This window comes from Prionailurus bengalensis, chromosome B3 (assembly GCF_016509475.1).
Source record: "Prionailurus bengalensis isolate Pbe53 chromosome B3, Fcat_Pben_1.1_paternal_pri, whole genome shotgun sequence".
Classification (NCBI taxonomy): domain Eukaryota; kingdom Metazoa; phylum Chordata; class Mammalia; order Carnivora; family Felidae; genus Prionailurus; species Prionailurus bengalensis.
In genome coordinates, this window is record NC_057355.1 from 3626186 (window position 1) to 3651503 (window position 25318).

Here is a 25318-nt window from a genome sequence, read left to right on the forward strand (position 1 = left end):
CGCAATCTTGTTACTGGCACTCAACCCAACTCCCCATTCTGCTCCTTCCGGAGCATTCCAACGGGACCTGCTTGAAAAACCCACCCGATATTTGGCAGCCGCAGAAGCTTGTGTTAGGTTCTATTATAAATAAACTTGACAGTGCATGGAAAAGTCTCGTATCCCTGAACTGGAAGGAGGGTGTGCTGTGTTTGAATCAGGGGGACAGTGAAAGCCCCCTCTCAGACCTGCGGACTTAGTCTGGAAGAAGCATGCACGCATCCACACTGCGCCCCCCGGTCAGCCACGGGGCACAGGGGGCGTTTACAGCTGGACCGCCACGCTTGAAAGCCAATTCAACATTAAGAATAACCACGGCCTTTTGCCAACACGGTGCGTCATATTTATTGGGCTATTCACAGGTCAGCTAAAACAGGAGGAAAGGAAAGACCAGATGACATCAGTAACGTCAGGAAACAAAATATTTAGCATTTCTTAAGTTTCAAATTTTGCATTCCGTTGCAGCTGAGGAATATAGGCAATTCATTAACATAACTGCAATGGGTGTGGTTTATTCTTAGCAACGAGAAGCACGGACATTTATTCAACCGAAGACTTTTAGAACACGAAGCGAAAAAGGAAAGTATATTGTCATGTAGCTAAGACAAGAAAATCATTTATACAAATTAAATTGATACAAAATACATTATAAAGAGAACACACATACAAAAGTCATTAAGTGGGTCAAAGAGCAAGGATGTCACAGAACGCCACACGGAGAGAACACTGGTGTGAGTGAATTCATTTCAGTTATGAAAGAAGGTCCAAAGTTTGAGTTACACATTTACTGAGGTAAAGGCACGATCACTTCAACATAATTAATGGGGAAGAATCCAGATTCCCCGTGGAGCATTCCCTCATACCAGTTTTCATCTATCTGATTGGTTAACGTAATGATGTCTCCTTCTTTAAATCCTAGTTCTCCTTGGTTCTCTGGCTCAAAATCATAGAGACCACGACAGCAGGGCTGGTCCATGGGAACGTTAGAACCTGTCCACGTCATACGGAGACAAAAAGTACAGGTTAATGGGACACATGATCTTTGGAGAAGGGGGAAGGTGGAGAGCTGGAGGGGTCATGAACACCAGGTCATCTGCCTTCTTCCCCAAAAGGCTGGCTCAGCCCGGCCCACCGATGCTGCGCTCTTGGGGTCTGTCCCGGCTGCCCCTCACTAGATGACGCCCTCGCAGACCTCCTGGGCCCACGGCTTCTCCCCTGGGTACCCCCATCCAGAGGAGTCAGGCCCGGCCTACCTTCCTGAAGCAGCTCCTTGGTTCTGCCTGGAGCCCGAGGGAGACACAGAACTACAAGGCCCAACCCCTGCCCTCAGGGAGCTTATGGTTTCTTTGTGAAGATCGGACAATACACGTGCAACATTTGAAGGACAAAGATGAGGTGGTGAGTCACTTATAGCTCAGAAGCTCAGAGAAGGAAGAAGCAGAAAAGGCCTGTGTGGTCAGGACATCTTCTTGGAGCTGGTGACCGGGACACGGAATGACGCAGGATGTGATGCTGGAGATAACAGACTATTCACAGACCAGCCTGATGTGCTGGGCTGATTATAGGAAGTTCTCGGAATAACGGTTTTCAAATAGTTATTTTTTAATTTCTAAACTAAAACATGGCAATGGTAAGAAAGGAAGAAGAAAAGGAAGGAGGGAGGGAGAAGAATATGCAAAATCGAGGAAAGTCAGCTGTAACCCACTAACCCAGAAATAACCAATGTGAGATTTAACATTTTGGTGGAGAAGCTTCCAGATGTGTTTATGAATATATTTGCATATGTATTTACATAAATATGTTCATGAAAGAACATTCCTATACATATTATTGTGACTTTTTCTCCAGATTACTTTTAATTGCTGAGCAGTTGTCAACTATATCAGTATGACATGATTTTTTTTAATGTTTATTTTTGAGAGAAAGAGAGAAAGAATGTGAGCTGGGGAGGGGCAGAGAGAGAGGGAGACACAGAATCCCAAGCAGGCTCCAGGCTCTGAGCTGTCAGCACAGAGCCCGACACGGGGCTCGAACCCACGAACCATGAGATGACGACATGAGCCGAAGTTGGGATGCTCAACCGACTGAGCCACCCAGGTGTCCCGATTTTTTTTTGTTTTTTTTTAAATTTTTTTAGCATTTATTCATTTTTGAAAGGCAGAGAGACAGAGCGTGAATGGGGGAGGGGGAGAGAGAGAAGGAGACACAGAATCTGAAGCAGGTTCCAGGCTCTGAGCTGTTAGCACAGAGCCCAACTCGGGGCTCAAACCCACGAACCAGGAGATCATGACCTGAGCCGAAGTTGGACGCTCAACCCACTGGCTTAACCAACCACCCAGGTGCCCCAATGACATGACTTCTTTAACTAACCTATTGCTGGATAGTTAAGGTCCTTCCTTCCCTCCCTCCTTCCTTCCTCTTTCCCCCTTTCTCCAATTTATTTGTCTATTGTTTTTTGGTCTTAAAAGTTTTAGGAGCCCCCTTTTATACTATACTATACTAACTACTATACTTTGTCATTTTGCTGTGAGCATTATTCCCAGTGTATCATGCTTTCTTCAATATGTTCTGGAATGTGTCCTGAGGGTGGGGCAGGGAAGGGGGTCTGTTTGGTTTTGGCATACATACAGGTCAAGTTCATCAACCTTTGCATCCCAGGTTCCTCCTCCACGTTCGTATGTACATATTCAACTAAATTAATCCCAGCAATGATTTAACTTTTTCACGTGAAAATGTTTACTCTTAACTCCATTGAACTTTGGCTAGTAGAGGTGTTACTTACTTTTAACAATGCTCAAGGGTTATCTCAACACAATTTATTAAATGATCCTTTCGTCCTCTACTGACTTCAAACATTACTTTTACCTTTACCATATATTTAATTATCACGTGCACTTGGATGTATTTCAGGATTTTCTTTTTTTTTTCCCATTGATCGATTTAGGCACCTGCAACGACGCATCATTTTAAATGTTGTGGCTTTCAAGTAAATGTTAATTACTAATTAGGTAAATTCCTCATCGCTTTCTAATCTTTCAAAATCTCCTATTCTCATGAAATCATTCAACCAGGCAAACTTAAGTATCAATGTATTGAGTGTTGTCCCCCCAATAAAAATCCCACTTTGGGGGCACCTGGCTGGCTCAGTCGGTACGGCATGTGGCTCTCGATCTCAGGGTCATGAGTCAGGCCCCATGCTGGGCAGAGAGATTACTTTTTAAGAACTGCATTTTTATTGCAACTGGATCATATTTTTTTAAGTATTAAGACTAGTTTTAGGAGGTTTTCTAATGAGCGATGATCTGTGTTCCCTGAAAGAACCACTTACACGTGTGTTAAACTTCCATCCGACAGAGAGACCGGGTTTGTTAACTATCTAAGATTTTCGCATCTCTATTCAAAAGCGAAATTACTCTCCTTTTCCATTCTGGTCAGGTTTTGGTATCAGAACATGCCAGAAACTTGTTTCCTATTCTCCAAAATGTTCAGTCTTGAATGTTTGAAAACGTTTGCCCCCAGTGATCTAGGCTAATGGGTTTCTGAACATAGAATGCTTTCTTGGATAGTTTGTGACAGTAACATAAGAGTGTCCACAAAGGAGGTGTGTGGCCCCACTCCAGGGCACGACAGCCTCTAACGGGACGCGTGGCCTCAGCCAGTCTCATGATTCCCTGTGGAGGAGCTGAGCCAAGGGGGTGAGCAGGAGCGGAGAGGTTGCCCCGGCCAGGGGAGGTGACGCCTGACCAGAGGGTCAAGCTCACGGACCACTGGTGGACGCAGAGCAGATGTGACTGTCCCCGTGAAGAACGAGCTGGAAGGGAGCTGAGCCCCACCCCGGGAAAACCACGTGCCCCGTGTACATGGTAACCACCCCGTGGACAGAGACCACCGCCAGAAGGCAGAGCAGGCCATCCAGAAGGAGACCAGGGAGGACTCCACACCATCGACAGCCGACTCCTCCCGGCTTCCTTTTGTCACAGGAGCAGAGGGAGGTCTGCAAAGGCGGGAGGCAGTGTCCCAGGACAAGACCACACCGGATCCACAGTCTGTGTCCTTTCACAAGAGCTTAACCCCTGCACGTGACGGAAATATCTGCCGAGATCATCTCACTTCTGCCATCCTCTTTCATGCTTTCTGTTTTGATTTCCTTCTTTCCATAATCAGGAAACAGTTTCCTTTCTCTCACTTCAACTGAGAGTCGAGGCAACTTCTGCCTCGACTGTGTTCCTTCCTCACCGAATCTTTTATGTCCACATAAAGAGAATATAGATTTGGGTGCTTCTGTGTCTGGCCAAATGAGCAGCCCCTCTGTCCCAGGCAGCAAGTTCACCGTGCGCTGCCCGTTTCTCTGGCTGGTGGCGCGGCCCTCCTTCAGCAGGACCCCACTGCCTTCCTGTTACCGTGGCTCTCGATACGGCGGCACGTTAGGATGCCCACAGCCCCTCCGAACCCTAGGCCGATTAAGTCAGAAGCTCCGACAGCGGGGCCTGGACATCAGGGCTTCTTAAAATTTCTCAGGGATTCCAATGTTCAAGGGAGGCTACAAATCATCAGCCTAATGGCCCTCCCCTCTCCCTCTGCTTTTGTCAACCAGAGCTTGGGCGTGTCATGGCATTTCAGCCGGTGGGGAAAGGGAAAGTGGTCATGGTAGGGAACAGGATCCTCTTCTCCCTCTCCAGATAGGAAGCTCCTTCCCATGTGGTGACTTACACGTAGACCAGCCTTTTAGCATCTGGATGCACCTGCACTACGGTCTCTAGAATGTGCTTGATGTTTCTAGCTTTCTGATGGCTTCTTCCACGACAGACCTCCATGCCACCCCAACTTTTGTCACGATGATGGCGGTGGGAGGATTTCAATGTGGAGGCCCGGCTCATCGTCTTGAATTCGAACAGGATAACATGCAGTTACTTCAAAGCACTGGGAAATGGAGTGTTTTGCCTGCAGAACTTTCATTCTCCTCTGGAAACGCAAAGCCTGGCTGGTGAGCTGGGGCACCGAAAATCTATGGCAACTTGGGCCGTTGAGTCACAGTCAACTTTATTAATGGATACGTGCTTTAATGTGGTCTATGGAGGTGATTACCGTCCTCTTAGCATTTCCAGCACTCTACCAGTGCGATAAAGAGGGAGCCGGAGGCAGCTGCCAAACCACAAGGTAGGCTCGGGAAGCACTTCCTTGAACGCGAAACGTCAGCGCTAGAAAGGTATTTTGGTGGTCCTCCCATGGGCCCTTCTCTTTGTGAAGGAGAGACAGTGATGGCTCTAAGAGGTAACAACAGGCTGGCCCCGGGGCTAATGGCAGCGCCAGGGCCAGACGCCAGGGCTCCAGACCCCAGCCTGTGACCTACCCGACTGACGTCACCTCCTACGTGATCCAGGACGCTACTCAGGGTGGCCAAGCCATTTTATGAGCTACCACCCTGACCACGGGTCTAAGTGTATGTATTTTTTCCTCCCATTCACTCTGCAAGCTACTTGCAATGACTAAAATAAATGCTAAACTGCAGGCACGCGCTGACCCCGACCACCAGCTGCATGTGTAGACGTGTGCACTCCCAGCACACACACCGAACACATCGGGGGAAAGACACATTACTCACTTCTCGCCTCATTTATTCTAGGCAAGGGGCCGTTGCCACGCTGCCCAACTTAGATTTTCTAAGAGCTGGAGAGCGCCCAGCACTCCTATCACACTCCATCAGCAGATGAGCCCCAAACAGGGCGTCTCTGCTGAGACCACTGAGTGGAGAGACCCCTGGACACCAGTTCCCTGACTCAGGTGAGGCCTGAACACCTGGCTCTCTCCGGCCAGCTCCACGCCGCCCCCGGCCCCGAACACACTTCCGGCAGTGTGGGCACCAGGTAAATCCACACCTCCCGGCTAGAGCTGGGCTGGCCGTCCTGATTGACATGAGCAGCAGACGATATTCTGGAGGATCATCCCACGCACTTGTCATGCTGGCTCGCGTCCGCGGTCTGGGGCCCTTAATCCAAGGGGCGGTGGCCTCCCTAACTTGATGGAAAGGGGAGAGCCCGCACGTGGACAGTGCAGCCGATGTGGCAAGTTCTAAGTTGCAAAATAATGCCACTTCAGCTATGGAACAGCGGGCAACGGCTTTCATGCCGGCGCCAGGTAGGCTTTTCTGAGATTTAAGAGGCAGAGAGAGAGACCGACAGCCAGATAGGCTGACTCCTGGGGTCCAAGGAACCAGGATGTGAAGAACTCAGAGCAAGGAGATCCTATTACAAGCCGCGAAGAGGGAAGGGCTGTTCCCTGCCACCCAGAGGGGATACACAAGCTCTTTCTAGAGGCCGGAGAGAGAAGAGGCTGGGCAAGAAGGCTGAAATGCTCCCCAGATTCCATCCAGGGCAGGGGGTGGTGGTCTTGGGCCCCACTGCCCACTGGAATTCTGGGAGAAGGTGGGCACCCCCCCCCCAAGTGTTCTAGCCCCACAGGGGGTGGGGGGCCAAACAGTGGTAACGGTGGGGTGGTGTAATTAAGCCACCTCTGGCTCCCTGTGACCCGCGGACGAATCTCAAGTCCCCCCGGAAGCAAGGAGGTGCTGGGGGGGGGCAGCTGGACCGGGCGCGGCCTGGGGGTGGGCACACAGGATGCAGAGACCCCACAAAGCAGAGCCGGAGGCTTGGACCACAGAGCCAGGCCCGGGCCTGTAGTGATAAGTCATCTCAACAGTGCGAGCAGGTCAGGCCCAGACAAGCTCCTCGCCGGCCACCACGATGTCCAGTGACCTTCCCCTGGCATCCGGGCCACATCTTGGGGTCGAGACGTGGGGAGAAGAGGGCCGGTGAGGAAAACCAAGAGCCCTGACAGGGACTTAAAGTGAATTTAAGTCCTAAATTGACCAAGTAATAAGTGGATAGTCTACTTTCTATTGAAAGAGACCGAGTTACCTTGAAATGGCAAGATTATGTTTTTTTCCACCATTAGAAGAGATGGAAAAAAGATTAATTTTTTTTTTTTTTTTTTTGGCCAACAGTAGAAATGGAAAAAAGATTAACTTGTTTCCGCCACTGGTCTAAATGGAGGCAAGTTCAGTTCACTTAAAGACAAATAAAAGTTTCTGCCCACCTAAGTGATAATGTATGAATTTTCCCTCTCCACAAAAGAGGAGTCAGAATCACCAGGGCTGGAGCCCAAAGGCCCGGGCAGAACAGACCACGTTTCCTCAGTGGGGTCTCCCAAACGGGACCAGCCACAAACGTCCGCAAGGTGCCCGAATGCCCAACTTCCCACAGTCAGACGCCGGCACCTTTGCTGAAACCTTCGCGTGAGAAAAGATGGGTCGTACCCAGCGTCCCATCCTCGGGGGACGACGTGTGCCTTTTGTCCCCTGGAGTCTGGCAACTGGTGCTCCTCGACCACGCCCACCTGCCGGCTGTCCCACACGCAGCAGTGGCCCCGGACCCTCGGGGAGCTGCTCTCGCGTACCTCGCCGGCCGATGTGCACGCGTGTGCTGCACAGCAGGCAGCTGACCCCCCAGCCCCCCACCGCCCAGCCTTCCCCCCACCCCCGCCCTGGCCCAGGGGCCTGTGTTTATTTTCTCTTACTCCTGAGACCTGGCTTAACGTAACACGAGAGCAGAGGTGGGAAAAACACAGTCTTCCTTGTTAAAGCCCTGAAACAAAGATTATTTTAACAGAGAGAAGGGAGTATCCCTGTTAAATATTTATTATTCCCGTCCTGATCCACACCACTAGGCGAAAAAGAAACAAAGGAGGCTGGAACACAAGAGCTTCAAGGTGGCTGGTCAGTAAGTACCCTATCGGCAGCACACGACAGGTGGGGAGCTCCTGTTCTCCCTAAAATAAGTTTCCCTCCCTCTAGGCAATAATTTGGCCTAGTTCCTAACAATATTGGGTCCCCCCTTATTATTTTAACAACGGTAAAATTCCAGGGAGTGCCCTTCCCCCAGCCAGCCCTTCGTGCCCCCAAGTCCCTGCCGCGGAGGGCGACTCACACAGAGGTGCCCAGCACATCTTACTCCAGTGGTGGTTCCCTGGTCCTCAGCCCCAGTCGGCGACAGGGGTGACACGTGTTTACCACGGGCCAGGGCAATATCCCGAGTGCCTCGCTGGTACCAGTGGGCCCACTTTGGTTCCATTACTTCCCCCAGTGGGATGGATGGAGAAACCAAGGCATACAGAGGTTCAACACGGCACGCCTCCATCTGGGTCCAGAGCCCACCCTCGATCCGAAAGTCATCAGCTGGTGGGTCCATCCCCACCTAATTTCTGAGCCAACCCCCAGCTGGGGTGCGGGGAGGGCGGGGTCCATCCTTTGGGCTCGCTGAGCCCACGTGTCCTCGGCCTGGCGCGCTCGGGGGAGCTCCGAGGCCCCGGGATGCCCTCTGGGGAGCGGTCCCCCCTAAACCCCTCCCTGGTCCTCCGAGGCCCACCCAGGTCCCACCTCGCCTTGCCAGTCATGCTCAAAGGATGGCCTTTGGGTACTTACTCTCTGTCCCGCTTGCCTCTGCCTGAGCCTCTGCTTCTAAGTGAGCAGCTCAGGCTTCAGTTAAAAAACAAAACAAACGCTGGCATCCACCGCAGGTGGCAGATCAGCCACCAGAGTGGACGTGGCGTCAGATGTCCCTGGCATTCTGCAGCCGGGCCTGCTCACGTGCCAGGATCTGCCGGCCTGCCCTCAAGGACCGTGTCTCTGCCCCTGCCGCTGCCGGCGGCGGAGGGGGACGGGGAGCGAGCGGTCAGCGGGGCGGGGGGCATCCTTCTCTCCGCGGCACGAAAACATCGCCATCTTGGGCCGCATTTAAACCTGGGTTGTTTCCAGACCCTCAGAGGCCCCCACTGCTCTCTCCTCTGCTGGCCCCGACTCTGGGGCTCCCGTTACCCGGAACCCCCCCCCCCGCAGAGCACCCCAACTAACTGCAAGGCAAGCTACGACCCCACCCCCCAACTCCTATAGTTTGGAGGGGAAAGGGGAGGGAGAGAGAAGTGATTCGCACACCAGCTGCCGACGTGAGCGCCTACTGGCGAACGATGGATCTACCAGAAGCTACTGACCTGAGGAGCGTTCTTTGTCTTTTAGTAAATGCCCCAGACTTCTGTGCCTTTGGAGTGTTTTGTTCCTGCTTTTTTTTTTAGTCTCTCTCTTGCCTCCCTTGTGGTCGGGCCGCGACCCGTCACTGTCCTGCCGTGAGTGGGCCTTCCCGAAGCTGTCCCTTGGCCTCTCTAATCTGCTGCTTCCAGTCTGCTGTAGGCTAGGAAATCAGAGGACCATTAGGTGACATCAACAGCCACTGGGTCGTGGGCTCTTACTCTGCAGCCCTACGCATGCCCAGCACCTCGATTTACACAAGCTTCAACTAAACCTGTGCGGTCAGGGTGCTAATTCCCATCCTTTTGAGCGTGAAACCGAGACCCAGAGGCACGGGGTGAGAGCCAGGGTCTGGGCACTTCTGTGGCTCCGGAGCCCATCTGACAGTGAGGACTGCAGGGGACACCCATCGCAGCCGGGTGGGCTCAGCTTCTGACGCCTTCCTGGTCTTAAGTCTGGAAACTCAGAGGTGTTTCCGTATCACCAACACTACTGGTGGGGCCGCTAAGGGGCAGAGAGGGAGTTTCCTGTCAATGGGCGGAGTTAACCCAAGCAGGAATGGGGGACCCTTCACCCCCTCTGGGGGGTTTCAGCTGCACACCAGGACCTCCCTGAGATGTGGCTGTGCCCCACCATCGGACGATGGGGTAGCTCAGCTCTTGACGGGCTGGGACGCATAACCGGTTTCAAACTTTCAAGTTTATTTCCAGTTCAGACTCGTTCTCAGGCACTCCGGGCCAGACACCACACTCAACCCAGGAGATGCCACCTCTTTTGAATTAGAATGAGCATATTTGGTGCAAGTTTTAATTTCTTTTTCTTTTAATCAGTCTAAAATCTCAAGCACTTATAGAAAAATTCCTTGGAAGCTAAACACTTTCCCTTTAGCTGACCCAGACACAGCAGAATTATGATAAATACCACAAAACCTATTATGTTTAGCATCTCTAAAACACTATTTTTGGGGCGCCTGGGTGGCTCAGTCGACTGAATGTCCGGCTTCGGCTTAGGTCATGATCTTACAGCTCGTAGGTTCGAGCCCTGCATCGGGCTCTGTGCTGACGGCTCGGAGCCTGGAGCCTGCTTCGGATTCTGTGTCTCTCTCTCTCTGCCCCCCACCCACTCACACTCTGTCTCTCTCTCTCCCTCAAAAGATAAGATAAACATTAAAAATATAAATAAATAAAATAAAATCCTATTTTTGTCCGCTGGTAATAAATTAGACAGGGACTTCAGATCCCTGGTTTCTAGCTCTGGATTAGGTCACCTCTGGGCCCTGATTTTCAATTTAATCTGTGGTTAATGCTACGGACTGAATGTCCAACAAATGCATACGCTGAAGCCTAGTGCCCAGTGCGGTGGTAAGTGGAGGTGGGACTCTGGGGAGGTGATTAGGTCACGACGGTGGACCCGCAGGAATGGGACCGAGCCACCATGTCGGGACACAACAAGAAGACAGCCGTCTGCAAACCAGGCAGCGGACCCTCACCGGCCACGGAATCTGCTGTCACCTTGACCTTGGACCTCAAGCCTCCAGTGCTGTGGGAAATAAGTGTGTTGGTTGAGTCCCTGGTCTGTGGTGTTCTGTGACAGATGCCCAGCTAGCTAAGACAAATCTACTGAAGTCTATGAACTGTCTTTCTAGAAATAAGACATCTGTGTTCATCCACAGGAGATGTGACTTGTTAAAACTGCTGGTCAGCGGAACTCAAGCTTCATGATTCTACTCTCGTCTATAAAAATGAGCATGTGTGATTTCTTTTACCCTTAATACCAGTCCTCCCCAGCTGATGAAGACTGCAACACCCCGGTGTGACCAGTAAAGTGTGTGCCCTCCACCCTGCACAGCCTTGCTTGTCCCGAGATGTAATTTCAAAAGTTGAGGCCCCTGTACTTATGGAAGCTTCCTGGGAGGTGGCCCTCTGTGACAACCAGGCCTGGGAGGTGACCCTCTGTGACCATCAGGCCCAGCGTCTGTGGGTCCCCTTCGCCACTCCGAGTGAAGGGAAAGCAGAAAACAAACGGTGGCCTTAATCACAGGTGGCTTCCTGGCTGCCGGCACGGGGCCAAGCCTGCAGATGTGTTTCCTTTGCTCTGCTCCTCGCTTTGTATAGTGTGGATTAGATGCCAACACTTAAAAATCAGGAGATTGATTGGGGTGCCTGGGTGGCTAAGTCGGTTGAGCGTCCGACTTCAGCTCGGGTCACGATCTCGCAGTCCGTGGGTTCGAGCCCCACGTCGGGCTCTGTGCTGACGGCTCAGAGCCTGGAGCCTGTTTCAGATTCTATGTCTCCCTCTTCCTCTGACCCTCCCCTGTTCATGCTCTCTCTCTCTGTCTGTCTCAAAAATAAATAAATGTTAAAAAAAAAAAATTTTTTTTTTTTTAAATCAGGAGATTGCTCATAAATATATGATTTCTGGCTTCTCTTGAAAAAATCAGAAAGGCTGGCTGTTCTGGGCCCACAGCCCCGGGCACCGAGCAGTGGCTACTGCCCAATGGCGTCCCCGTGACTAGACTCGCCTCCCCCCTTTGTGCACCTGTCCTGGAGGTCCGGTGTCAGCCACTTATCACCGGCCTGGCACTGTTTTCTTACGCTTTCCCTGCGTCTCATCCTCATAATCTGGCATTAGAATTTGCACCTGGGGCCACACCCACTGGATAACTCCAGGGGGCGTCAGACAGGACTCCGAGGTACTGTCCCCTGGATTTGTGCTATACGGGTGCCCTATGTGTCACCCGGGACACAATCCACTTCTACACTTTTTTTTTTAACGTAAGTACCAGGGTGCCCAGGTAGCTCAGTTGGGTGTCTGACTCTTGATTTCGGCTCAGGTCATGAGGTCACGATCTCGTGGTTCATGGGATCAAGCCCCACGTTGGGCTCTGTGCTCACAGCACAGAGCTGCTTGGGGTTCTCTCTCTCTCTCTCTCTCTCTCTCTCTCTCTCTCTCTCTGCCTCTCTCTGTCCCTCCCCAGCTTGCTCACCAGCCCTCTGTCTCAAAATAAATAAACATTTAAAAATATATAAGTACCTATATTAATATTTAGATAATGACATTTTAAAATTTAGCTTAAACACCTTGCAACATATCGACATTTTTAAATATGCAGCATTTGAGATAATAGAATCGTATCACCATGTCAGCCAAGTAGTGTTAAACTTGCCACAACTAAGTTACAAGTTACATCTTACAGCTTTTGGAAACCTCTTTTCATAGACTTTTTCGAAGAATTACAGGAAACCATTCCCTGCAGGGAGAGAGCCTTTCCCTCTAAAGCTTCCTTCGGAGGAAAAATAAGAGCAGGGCTTTTCTCCTTTCTCGAATCAATGGCTGCTGATCAACAATAAGAATCATGGTTCAATTTCACCTTTTTAAAGAAATATTTTTTAAACACAGAACATACAAAAATGTTCAAGTCTGTACACTTCTCAAGTTTTTAAGAATGTTAGGTGCTCATAAAAGATAATTACTACAGCCACAGAGTGAGCTGGGAAAGAAACTTGGAAGGTGTTATAGCCGATCATTTTGTACTCAGGAACAAGGTCAAATCAGCCCAGAGATGTTAAGAAACTCACCCAAAGTCACACAGCTCATGGATCTGAGCTACAATACAGGAGTCCTGCACTTCCTTGTTTATTTCTCTCCTGTCAATAGCACTGACTGACCCACCGCTGATAGTATACAGAAACGGATGTGTGGGGAGGGCAACAAGCAAGAAACTTGTGGGAGGGAAAGAAGAAAAAGTAAAAACCAACCTGCCCACGAAGCAATCACCACTGTCGCTGTTAAGTGACATTTTAATTTCCTCTTTGGAAATTTAGGTTATAAAAAAAAGCACATATTTCTATTTGCAAAGTGCTCGTCTTCTTCGAGTTTCAAGCCTCACACTTTACTTTGGAAGAAATGTTTATTTTCTAACGTAATCCCAGAGATTCTGCCCCAACAGGGGGAACGACTCAGACTCGAGACAGGATTTCCGAGCCCCTCTGAGAAGCGTCAAGAACTTTATAAAAGTCTCCTTTATACCTGAAGGGAGTTGGACTGTCTTCACATAGGCCCTTTGAGAGATTTATTCTGCCTTGCTCTGAAACGCCTACGGCATGCACTCACAGCCCACACTTGTTCACTGATCTCAGCCCATCTCAGGCCGGGGCATATTAACCCTAAATCGTGAGTATGGAAAGCGGCACCCTCTTTAAGAACCCAAGCGGGAGGGGGAACCCTCCACACATAATCGAGTTGATAAAAAACGTAAAATATACCTTGTCTTTTTTTTTTTATGTTTTACTTATTTTTGAGAGAGCGAGAAAGAGCATGAGCCGGGGAGGGGCAGAGAAAGAGGGAGACACAGAATCGGAAACCGGCTCCAGGCTCCGAGCTGTCAGCACAGAGCCCGACGTGGGGGCTCGAACTCACGGACCGCGAGCTCATGACCTGAGCCAAAGTCAGACGCTAAACCGACCGAGCCACCCAGGCGCCCCGTTCTTACCTTTATGTTAAAGAGAACTTAGAAGAAAAAACAACAAACTGAAGAAAGTATACCCAACAGATAGGACAGCCAAGTATTACTGTAACTTAGAGGATTATTAAATTTTTTTTAATGCTTTTTTTTTTGAGAGAAAGAGAGAGAGAGAGAGAGAGAGAGAGAGAGCGCACAAGTTGGGGAGGGGCAGAGACAGAGGGAGAAGCAGAGCCCGAAGCAGGCTCCAGGCTCCGAGCTGTCAGCACAGAGCCCGACGCAGGGCTCGAGTTCGGGAACCACGAGATCATGACCTGAGCCCAAGTCAGACGCTCAACCGACGGAGCCACCCAGGCGCCCCTATACTTTGTAACGCACTAAGTGACAACGTGGGGCCCGGTAAAAATGAGCCAGGAAGATACTTGAGCACAGGTTACAAACTCCTACACTATTTTCTGCAAAACCCAGGGTTTACTGGGAACAACCCAGGCACATGTTTCAGCCTGGAGACCTTTCTTGGCCGCCTCATGTCTTTGGGGATGCAGGGGCAGCACGTGCCGGTGGAGCGTCGTGACCCTGCACTCACGGGCTCGGCCGGGCGGTGCTTTCTCCAAGCCAGGGCGACAGCGGGGCTCTGCAATTCATCATCTCAACCTGTGACTTCCACCACCATCCCCCTCCCCCTTCTCCATTCCTGGCTCATTCTATTGATTCTCTTAAGCAGCGAGAAATGATGTTATCAAAGATTCCATCTCGGTCCCGCGATGGATTGTGCCTAATTGACCTGCACCCTTTTCATCTCCCTCTTTTCCTTTAGAAAGAAACGATGGAGAAAATGTTCTTGGAATTCGTTCCTGGCAGAGCCCTGCGAGCTTCGCTTTAAATTGTTAAGTGAAATGCTTGACATTTTTCCTTCACTTTATAAACATTATGTGCAAATCATCCAGAATCCTGATGGAAAGTAATTTCCCATTGATACAGGCTATAAAATGCCATTTTCTTTTGAAACCGTGCCCCAGAAACAAACAGGACAGGACCCCCTTACACTCGCAGATTCCACCCACAAATCACCGAAGCCCGATGCTGGAGTCCGGGGCCCAGGCTCCTGCCAGGGGCGATTTCGGAGAGGCAGCCTGGGGAGGCACAGGCACGTGTCGAACGGTGGCACTCGGAGCCTGCAGCACCCGAGAATCCGGCGGCTGGACCCGGAGCCTTCCAGAGACCATCTCTTGCACATCTGCGGTCTGGTCTCTGGCCGACCACTGCCCTTCTAACAACTGAATCTGCCCAGGGGCCTAGCTACTGGCCAAGAAGGAGGGGACGAAAGCACTGACATGCACAGTCTGGCCGAGAAAGCCAGGGAACTCGCTGTCCTATCCGCGTTTTCTTCTTCCGGGTCAGATGCATACGACCAACTCCCTGTGCGACCACCTGCTGGCTGCAGCGTCCCTGCGATCGAGAGTCTTGGAAATAAATCATCCCCAATGCTCTTGGACGTTTTTAAACGTTGCCCTGGATTCCTTCTTAATGATATAAAGTGAAATATCTGTGAGGGAAAGTGCCCAGCACCGCTACTTACTGGCTCTGTGGCCTTGAGAAAGCTCTCACTTAACCCCTCTGAGCCTCCACTTACGCATCTGCAAAACGTGCATAACAACCATCTAAGAAATGTGTATGAAGTATTTCGTACACTACCTGACCCACAGTACGTACTCAGGAAGTGTAACTGCTATGTTGTTACGTTATTATTTGTTACTCTCTTGTTTTCTACTATTTCCACTTCCTTGAAATGTTGTTACGCTCATGACGTGAGTTCTGTACATAAAGCGTCAACTAAGGATACCTGGCATATTTCTGGCACGCCAATGCTACGTCCTTATGGCCTCAAGTGATGCTTTAGTTAAAATCCACCTTCACTGTCACAGAGTACAGTGCTTGTCACGCTGTCAGTCTGAGAGGTCCAGTTAGCATCCTCCGGGTAGGCGAGGACACCCCCTCGCAAAGGAGAGCTGAGTTTTCTCTCCCGGCAAATGAGGGCATGGCATCCTGGGAGCTGGCCCCTGGCTCCTGCTAAGTGGGCTTCCCTCAGACACGATACGGTGCAGGGGGCGGGGAGCGGGGTGATGGGCAGCCTGGGGTCGGACTCACTTTCAAAGGTCTTAGGTTTTTATATCCCGCTTCTTTCCAAACAGAAATTGTGAAGTGGCTTGTAATAATATACGTATTCAGAATCTAGTGTTTCTGGACCAGAAGTAGAGAAGCAAAGCCACAAACACTAGGGAAACGATATATTGTCATCCAAACGGGAGAACGTCCGAGAGTAAAAGCGGGGCGCTATTACAAACTGAGCCAGAGCGACGGAGATGGGACCGACTTGGGACAGTTTACGGGGACTGTCCCGAGCGGATGAGGGCACAGGGCTGCCGGGGCCCAAGGGGAGGAGAAGCACGTGAGCCAGATGCAGTCGCCTTGACGGTCCCCATGATCCTCTGCTCACGCCCGGCCCCGAGCTTCCTGGAGGTTTATCCGAATGTTCTTATTTGAATGTTCTTACCAAAACACAATGGAAAGAGTATCTCGGAAAGAAGGGAAACTGTCGTCCGTGATCCGACCACCATCTAACCGGGTCTTCACAGCAGAACTGCAATCACAGGGTACTCGCAAGTCTGCGTCTCTTTTCCACTCGATTTTCAGACCATACACAGGCTTATGCGTCTGCATAACGTCCACAGTAACAAGTCTAAGTGGCTGCATAACAACCCCTCTGATGTACCGTTGCCCTATTACAGACAAATATATATAAACGAGTGCTGGCCATTAGGTTATTTTCACTTATAACTTTTTGTTTCTCTAGACAGTGGTGTCACAGAACGGGGAATATGCTGTTGCTTAAATTATTTCCTTAGGACACGTGTCCGGGCATGAAGCCACTGAGAATGCATAAACATTTTTGTTAATGTTGAGAGATACCGCTAAATTGATCTCCCAGTGAGTCACCCCAGGGGTCGACGGATGATAGCCTGCAGGCCAAATGATGTTTTAGTGGAACACAGCCTTGCCCATTCATTTCCACGCTGTCTACGGCCGCTTCCCACTGTAACCAAGTCACGTGGTTACAACAGAGCCCGCACGGCCCACGAAGCCTAAAGTATTTACCACTCGGCCCCCGACGGAAGACATCTGCCAGCTCTCGCTTACCTTAATGCGCCTTCCCACAAGCAGCGTGGGCACGGACGCGGGACCACACTCTCACAGAAATGAATCACGTGGGACCTACAGGGAGGTCAGCGAGACAGAACAGACGTCTTCTTCCACAACAAGTGTGTGGTCTTCCACAACGAGTGTGCGGTCGGTGACTGTGGTACAAGCCACGAGCTAACCACGAAACCCACTCTTGCCTTCTTCCCCAGGAATACGAATACAGGTAGGATGTGACTCTCCCCACACACACCCCCCCCCCCCCCCCCCCGCCGCCCCCAACTCAGCCTCTGCAGCCAAGTGAGGCCATCGGGCTCCGCTCCTGCCAGACTGGGAGTGGAAGAGACGTGAGCCATGTGGGGCTCGTTTCCTAAAGGGGAATCTCTGGCCTGGGCTCCCAGTCTGAATTTCTACCTTTTTTGAACACCTGCTTCCTGGAGTGTCCACACAACAGCAACTACTACCTAACTGACACAACACGGTGCCAGACGTGGGGTCTTGCCACCACGAGACTTGTGGTGCCGACTCTGCGGGCAGGAGGCGATGAGGAAGATGCGGGCGTAACAGGCGTGAAGCCACGACCTCGCTGGGTCGTGGCAAAGTGTTTGCTGACACTTTGGCCTATGACCAGTCGGAGAGCGTATCACGTGCCAGCAGCTCGAAAGAAAAAAGATGGAGAAAACAGAACGCTGGTGCGTGTTCGCCGCTCCGTGGTGCTGCCACAAATTGCTGTAAGAGAGATAACAAGAACTGCCCGGTTTGCAAGCAAAAGTAAGAGGGAGGAGAGAAAAGAGCCGAGGCTGGATTTCCGTGCGTTAGAAAAGCTAACTGCTTGGGGCGCCTGGGTGGCGCAGTCGGTTGAGCTTCCGACTTCAGCTCAGGTCACGACCTCGCGAGATCTCGCGTGATCTCGCGTGAGTTCGAGCCCCGCGTCGGGCTCTGGGCTGATGGCTCAGAGCCTGGAGCCTGTTTCCGATTCTGTGTCTCCCCCGTTCATGCTCTGTCTCTCTCTGTCCCAAAAATAAATAAACGTTGGAAAAAAAAAAAAAAAAAGAAAAGCTAACTGCTTGATGAGCAAGGTGTTAACCCAAATCACTCTGAGACTTCTCTAAACCAAATGAAGGACCCAGTTCTGCGGCAAGGATTAAGTTAAAAGTATTGCCTCCCTACTCCCAGTCCCCTGTTGACTCAGACAGCCTCAAGGTAACCTTCACAGGTTAAGAAAGGCTAAAGGGCAACCAGCGGAACGGGAGAAGACATCTGCAAACGACACGTGCGATAAAGGGTTAGTATCCAAAATCTAGCTAGCACTTACCAAACTCAAGACCCAAAAAACAAATAATCCAGTGAAAAAATGGGCAGAAGACATAAGTAGATGCTTTTCCAAAGACACCCAGAGAGCTAACAGACACGTGAAAATATGCTCAACATCACTCATCAACAGGGGACTACAAATCAAAACCACACTCAGATACCACCTCACACCGGTGTCAGAGTGGCCAAAATGAACAAATCAGGAGACTACAGAGGCTGGAGAGGATGTGGAGAAACGGGAACCCTCTCGCACTGTTGGTGGGAATGCAAATTGGTGCAGCCGCTCTGGAGAACAGCGTGGAGGTTCCTCAAAAAATTAAAAATACAACTACCCTCCGACCTAGCAACTGCACTACTAGGTATTTATCCAAGGGATACAGGTGTGCTGGTTCCAAGGAGCACATGCACCCCAATGTTTATAGCAGCACTATCGACAATAGCCAAAGTATGGAAAGAGCCCGAATGTCCACTGACAAATGAATGGATAAAGATGTGGTAAATGTATACAATGTAAATGTTACTCGGCAATCCAAAAGAATGAAATCTGGCCGTTTGCGACAACGTGGATGGAACTGGAGTGTATTATCCTAAGTAAAGTAAGTCAGAGAAATTTGATTTAACAAATATCATATGATCTCACTATGTGGAATTTAAGAGACACAACAGATAAACACAGGGAAAGGGAAGGAAAACTAAGGTAAAAAGAGAGAGGGAGGCAAACCCTAAGAGACTCTTAAATACAGAGACCAGACTGGGGGTTGCTGGAGGGGAGGTGAGCAGGGGAAGGGGCTAGATGGGGGATGGGCGCTGAGGAGAGCGCTTGCTGGGAGGACCACTGGGTATTGGATGGGAGTGAGGAATCACTGGGTTCTGCTCCTGAAACCGGTGCCGCAGTGCTCAATCAATCAATAACTTGAATTTAAATTTAAAAAAAAAAAAAAAAGGCTCGACAAGAAGAGGAGGAAAGAAGGTGGCCCGCAGACCTACGTCTAGGGCAGGGCCGCAGGGGTGGTCACTGGCCCGGAGGCAGAGTTTCCGGAGGCACCAAGCGTGAAAGGAAGACAGCAGGTGGAACCTGAACACGTCTGCATCTCTTGAAGCCTGAAGGGCCCCCGCAAGGCCCCTAAGCACAGGGAGCGCAACTCTGCAGGGGGCGGGCTCCACGGTCCGCTTCCGACGTGAAGTGCGGGTGTGGACAATACGAAGGACCCGGAGAGGGCAGATCTTGGGACCACAGGGCCCGGGCCAAGGAGGTCCCCTGCTCCTTCCCGAGAGCAGGACCAGCATCTGATCAAGGGACCTCGGCCACGGCCACGCGACGGGGTGCCGGCAACGCCTGTCCCCCCGCGTCCCTCAGGGACCAGCGTCTGCCCTCAGAATCCCGCGTCCATCAGGGACCAGTGTCTGCTGCATGTTCCCATGGGAACCGGGTGGCTGTCCAGCCAGAGACCACACTCCCGGCTCCGCCACCGCCCGCGGGCGTCCAACCCAGGTCTCCTCCCGGGACCGCGGTTGTGTGTGTCACTCCCGCCTCGCGGGCTCGAGAGGCAGTGTCTAGCCTGTTCCTTCTCCCCTGCCTGGTGGCTGGCGTGGCAACGGCCAGGACGGTGCGGAAGCCACGCGGTGAGGCTGGCGGAGAGGCCATCAGCCCAGCCCGGGGGTGGGGGGCTCCGCGGACGACGCGAACACAGCCCATCTAAGAGTGTTCTCCTGGGCTGCTGCATCAGTGAGAAGACCCCATTTTGTTGAACACCGGCTGCACTTTGGGGTCCTTTTTTTTTTTTAACAAGACAAAACAAAACAAGAAGACCAACTGGTGTCAAGGAGTGAGAGAAGGATGCTTTTCTTACGGTGTCACTCAAGGTCCTTTAGGCCTGCACCACTCAGCACCTAGAGCCGCGCCAGGCATTAGGCAACAAGCAGCAGAAAGACGCGTCTAGGGGGACGTGTGGCACCGCACAACCCGAGAGAGGCCTGCGCTGATACAGCAGACTGAGTACAGGCTGCAGCCTGGCTTTAGTGCCGAATCGCCAGCAATTACAAAGTAGGTATGTTTTAAGTTTCCAAGTGAAGTTCGGAGACAAGAATGAACACCACTGGCAGAACAAAAATGACGAAGAACACGAGGGATATTTTGAGAGTAGGAGAGTGGCGGATGCAAGAAATTAAACTCACAATGGTTCCCGAACAGGGATGCTCCAGACTGGGCCCCAAAGACGCCCGAAGAGCAGAATCCGTGCCTACTGGAAGCTGGGTGACCGGCTGGCCTTCTGGGAGAAGAGCGGCCAGGGGAGTCTCCCCCCCTCCATTCTGGGTTTGTACCAAGCACCTGGGGGCCGAGGCATCTGCCCCCAGGAAGGAGTAGTGAGCGCAGGGACCTGAACACGAAGTCGGGGCAGTGCCCTGAGGGTGCAAACACCCACAAAACCCGAAACCGGTGCACCTCACTCAGTAGACCCAGCAGGCACAGACACAGCACTATGGGCAAACCGACATGAAATCCCACATAAAAAGCTGTGCACAGAGGCACGAACATCCGTGCCGGATGAGAGACAGCTTCGTAAAATAGATACCAGACGCCAAGAAACGTACAAAGAGATGAGAATTAACAGAGACATCACGTGCAGACTTGTAAAAGCTTAATTCATATTCTCAAAGGGATATGAAGAATCTAATTAATTGTAAAATTCAATCTTAAAATTAAAAAATTGAATATTGGGGTGATAAGCAGAATAATAACCATTTCACCCCCACTCCATAAGATGTCTACATCCTAATCCCCCAGAACCTGTAGATTTCTTCCTGACATGGCAGAAGGGAATTTGAGGATGTGGTTACAGGTCTGGAGACAGAAAGATAACTCTGAATTATGAGGGCGAGTCCAATTTTATCACAACATAATCACTTGTAAGGGTCCTTATAAGAGGAAGGCGGGAGGGTCAGAGTCAGAGAAGGAGATATATCTTCCATGGAAGCAGAAGTCAGACAGTTTTGAAGATCGTAAACTGCCGGCTTTGAACATAAAAAAGGGGCCACAAGCCAAGGCTACAAGACAGCCTCTAGAAGGTGGAAGAGACAATAGATTCTCCCCCAGAGCCAGGAACACCGACACCTTGATTTAAGACTTCTGACCTCCAGAACTGTAAGACTGTAAGACCGAGAATAAATGTGTGTCACTTCAAGCCATACAACGTGTGGTAATTTGTTACCAGCAGGAAGCTAATTCACTTGGAAAAAGAAATTCAGTAGATGGGCTAAATAAATGAATGGGTACAGAACAGTCAAAGAAACAAAATATAAAAGGTGAAATTTCCCCAGAGGGCAGAGTGAAAACAACACGGATAGAGAAAGCAAGAAGGAAACGATGAGGCAAAGAGGAAGAGCCAGAAGTTTCAACATCTAATAGGATTTTAAAAAGGAAAACTCAAGAGACAATAGAGAAGAATATTTAAAGCATTAACGATTTTTTCCCGCCATTAAAAACAATATGAATAATCAGATCTAAAGGGTCAATGAGAACTAAGGGCGAGCAGGGGAATATAACCGATCTTCCCATAATTTTGCTAGAATTGCCAGGAGGAAAAGACAGCTTCACAACCAGGGTCGGGCATCCAATACGCCTCACCTGAAAATTAATAGAAAAGAATAGACAAAATATCCATAAGGACACAGGAGACTTGAACTACGTTATCAGGCAACGTGACCTAATTGACATTTGTAGAACACTCTACCCAACACGAATAGAATCCACGTGCATTTCAAGTCAAGAACATTTACCAGGATGGATTCTACTCTGGGCCATAAAGCAAGTCTCAAAAAATGTTAAAGGGTACAGTTCGCACGGACTACGTCATCGACCAAAATGGAATTAGAAATCTAAAACAGAAAGGTATCTGGAGAATCCTCCAAATGTAGGGAAGTAAACCATGGGTTAAAGACGATATCAAATGTGAAACTAGAAAGTACTCCGAAGAGGACGAAAATGAAGACAACATACCAAGAGCTACGGGTTACTGCTAACGGTGGTACTTCGAGGGAAAGACCAGCACTAAACACACAGATTAGGAAGGAAGAAAGGACGCAGTGACCTCAGCTTCTACCTCAAGAAATTACATGAAGAAGAGCAAATGAAATCCAAAAGAGAAGAAATAACAAAGATCGAAGTGGAACTCAGTGAGCTAGAAAACAGTAAGCAAGAGAGAAATCAATGCAACAGAAAACGGGTTCTTTGAGAACAGCAATAAAACTGAGGCATCAATAGGCAGGTTGATCAAGAAAAAAAAGAAGATACAAATTTTCTATCAGAAACGAGAGCAGTGGGATCACTACAAACTCTATAGAGCTTACAAGGAAAATACGGGAATATATGAACAACTTTATGCCAATAAATCTGGCAACTTAGATGAAATGGACGAATACCTTGAAAGACACAAACTACCAGAGCTCACTCCAGAAGAAACAGATGCCCTCAATAGCCTGAGACCTATAAGAAAATTTAATTTGTGGTTAAAAAAACTTCTGCACAGGGAAACATTTATTTTAAAGAGTAACTTTACAGTGAAAGCTGAGAAACACTGGGTTGGCCAGGGGGTCAACGACAGCATCGATTACAATTAACATCAATAGTAATAAATAATTCGTGTTCATGGAATATACCCCGAGAATGGCACCTGGCCTCTGTGGTGTGGCCCTGACTCCACATCCAAATCCCCAGTCTCATCCTGAAAAAAAACGAGACAAATCTCAACTGAGGAACATTCTACAGAATATCTGAACACTACTCCCCCAAACTGCCAAGCTCATTAAACACAAAGACAGTCTTAGAAAATGTCAGTCAAGAGTCTGTAAACAGACATGATGACTAAATACAATGTAGTGTCCTGGAGGAGATCTTGGAACAGAAAAAGGACATTAGGTAAAAACTAAGGAAATGTGAATAAAGTACAGACTTTAGTTAATGACGTATCAATACAGTCTCACTGGATTACCAAACTAGTAAGATGTTAATAATAAGGGGAGAAAAATATCAAGGGAAACAGTTACGGGTATATAGGAATGCTGTGTACTGTCTCTGCAACTTTTCTATAAACCCATAACTATTCTAAAATTAAGTTTACTTTAAAAAAAAAACCAACCTTTCTCACAAAGGGTTTATCCCGTGAATAGAAGACTGCTTTAATTAATTTAACCGAAGTCACCATGCTAACAAACTAAAATAAAAACATATTATCATCTCCACAGATGCCAAAAAAGGCATTTGACAAAATCTAAAATTCATTCCTGATAAAAACTCCCAGCAAACTATGCCTGGAAGGGAATTCAATCTGAAAAAAGACACCTATGAAAAATCTACAGCTAACATACTTAATTAGGAGATGCCGAATGCCACTCCTCTCATATCAAGAACAAGGCAAGCATGTCCACTCCAACTCCCCTAGTCAACATGATACCAGAGGTTCTAGCAAGTGCAAAAAAGGCAAGAAAAACAAATAAAGGCCATCCTGACATCCAGTAAAATTGCCTTTATTTGTGGGTGACGTGATCATCTTTATAGAAAAACTACAGGGTCTACAAAAAAGCTGCTGGAACTAATAAGTGAATTTAGCAACACGGCAGGAAACGAGACCAATCCACAAAAACCAACTGTACACCTATACGCTAGCAATAAGAAGTTAAAACCTGAAATTTTATTAAAATGCTATTTAAAATCATATGAAATTTTTGAAGTATTGAGAGATTGATTTAAAAATGTGCCAGACCTATCTGCTGAAAATAGTAAAACATGGCTGGAGAAATTAAGAAAACTTAAATAAGTGGAAAATAAAGTAGGCTGTGTTCAAGACTGGAAAGGCCCATGTTGTCAAGTTGTAAATTCCCCCTAAATTGATGTACAGGTTCAACCTCGACCAATTCAAACCCTGAGCATGCTTTGTTTTGTAAAAATGAAAACGCGGACGCTAAAATTCACATGGAAATGCTACTAGAACAGCCCAACCACTTTGAAAGAGAAGCCACGCTAGAGAATTAACACCACCCTACTTCAAGACTTACGATGAGGCCAGAGCGAGCAAGACAACAGAAATACGAATGACAATGGAAATGTAACGATAGAACACTATGTGATACTGCTGTGAATATTATTTTTATGCTCGTGACATTATAAATGGTTATAGGATATGAAAATCAAAGTCGTATCTAAGGCTCCAGAACTATGTAAAAAAGAAAAATGGATGCCCATGAGACCGCCACGTAGAACTTGCAAACACACAAACCAAACCAGAAGAGATGGGAAACCAGTTTTCACAACTCTTGACCCCAAACTCATCTATGCGATAGACGGGTCAGGAGATGGAGATGAGAAAGGGTTTTTAGAGAAATCTCTGGAGAGCTTGAAGGAGGGGAATGTCTTATGTTTTTCTTATTTCACAACAAGTCATGGGAGAGAGATTTTTTTCTTTTTAGAGAGAGTGCGAGCAGGGGAAAGGGGCAGAGGAAGGGGAGGGAGGGAGGGAGACAGAGAGAAAGAGAGAAGAGAGAGAGAGAGAAAGAGAGAGAATCCCAAGCAGGCTCCATGCTCAGTTGGAGCCCAACGCAGGGCTCAATCCCATGACCTGAGCCAAAATCAAGAGTTGGGACGCTCAACCAACTGAGCTACCAGGTACCCCGAGGGAGAGAGACATTTAAAAAGACTTGTAAGAGAGCTGGAAATATGCTCCCTGGAGCTTTAAGAACAGAAGTGGTAGACGGAAAAAGAGAGAAGAGGCCAACTACAACCCCTTTCCTGACACCAATCTTCACACTTATAACAGGCCAGAGCTTGAGAAGGGGAAGCCCAGCTTCAAATCCAGACGGCACGGTGACTATTACATGAGGCAGCGCTCTGAGTGCTGTGTGTGCCTGCATTCACACACTCAAGTGAGTCACCCAAGAGCAGCCAGAAATGTCACGGGCCCGCCCGTGTCTCCCTCAAGAAGCAGAGGCCACCACACTGAACACAACAACGAGGCACAGAGGGGAGGCACGGTAAGAGTTCTGCATGATCAAAGTGATGGTTCTACAATGAAAATGGTGATTATGAGTAACCTGGAAGGAGGAAGGAGGAAGTGGGACGGGGAAGTGTTTGGGAGGCCGAGGACAGGGAGCAAAGAGCTCATCTGCCGTATCAGGAAACCACAGGTATTATCCAAACCAAAAAAATCAAGAACAGCATATTATTTAGAACAATGGAG

The 25318-nt window shown here is 49.2% G+C and overlaps 1 protein-coding gene across 6 annotated transcripts in view; it reads right to left on the reverse strand.

Moving 5' to 3' along the window:
• Window positions 1-359: 359 nt before the first annotated feature.
• Window positions 360-25318, reverse strand: part of SH3GL3 (SH3 domain containing GRB2 like 3, endophilin A3) — a 137308-nt gene continuing 112349 nt past the window's right edge. For 5 of the 6 annotated variants that reach the window (XM_043554625.1, XM_043554630.1, XM_043554629.1 and 2 more), the window contains one exon: window positions 360-1029. In XM_043554625.1, the coding sequence (XP_043410560.1) occupies window positions 824-1029 (206 nt within the window). In that variant the 3' untranslated portion in view covers window positions 360-823. Of the gene's footprint in view, window positions 1030-9077; window positions 9279-25318 lie in introns of those variants that run through there. The other variant, XM_043554626.1, reaches the window with a different exon arrangement.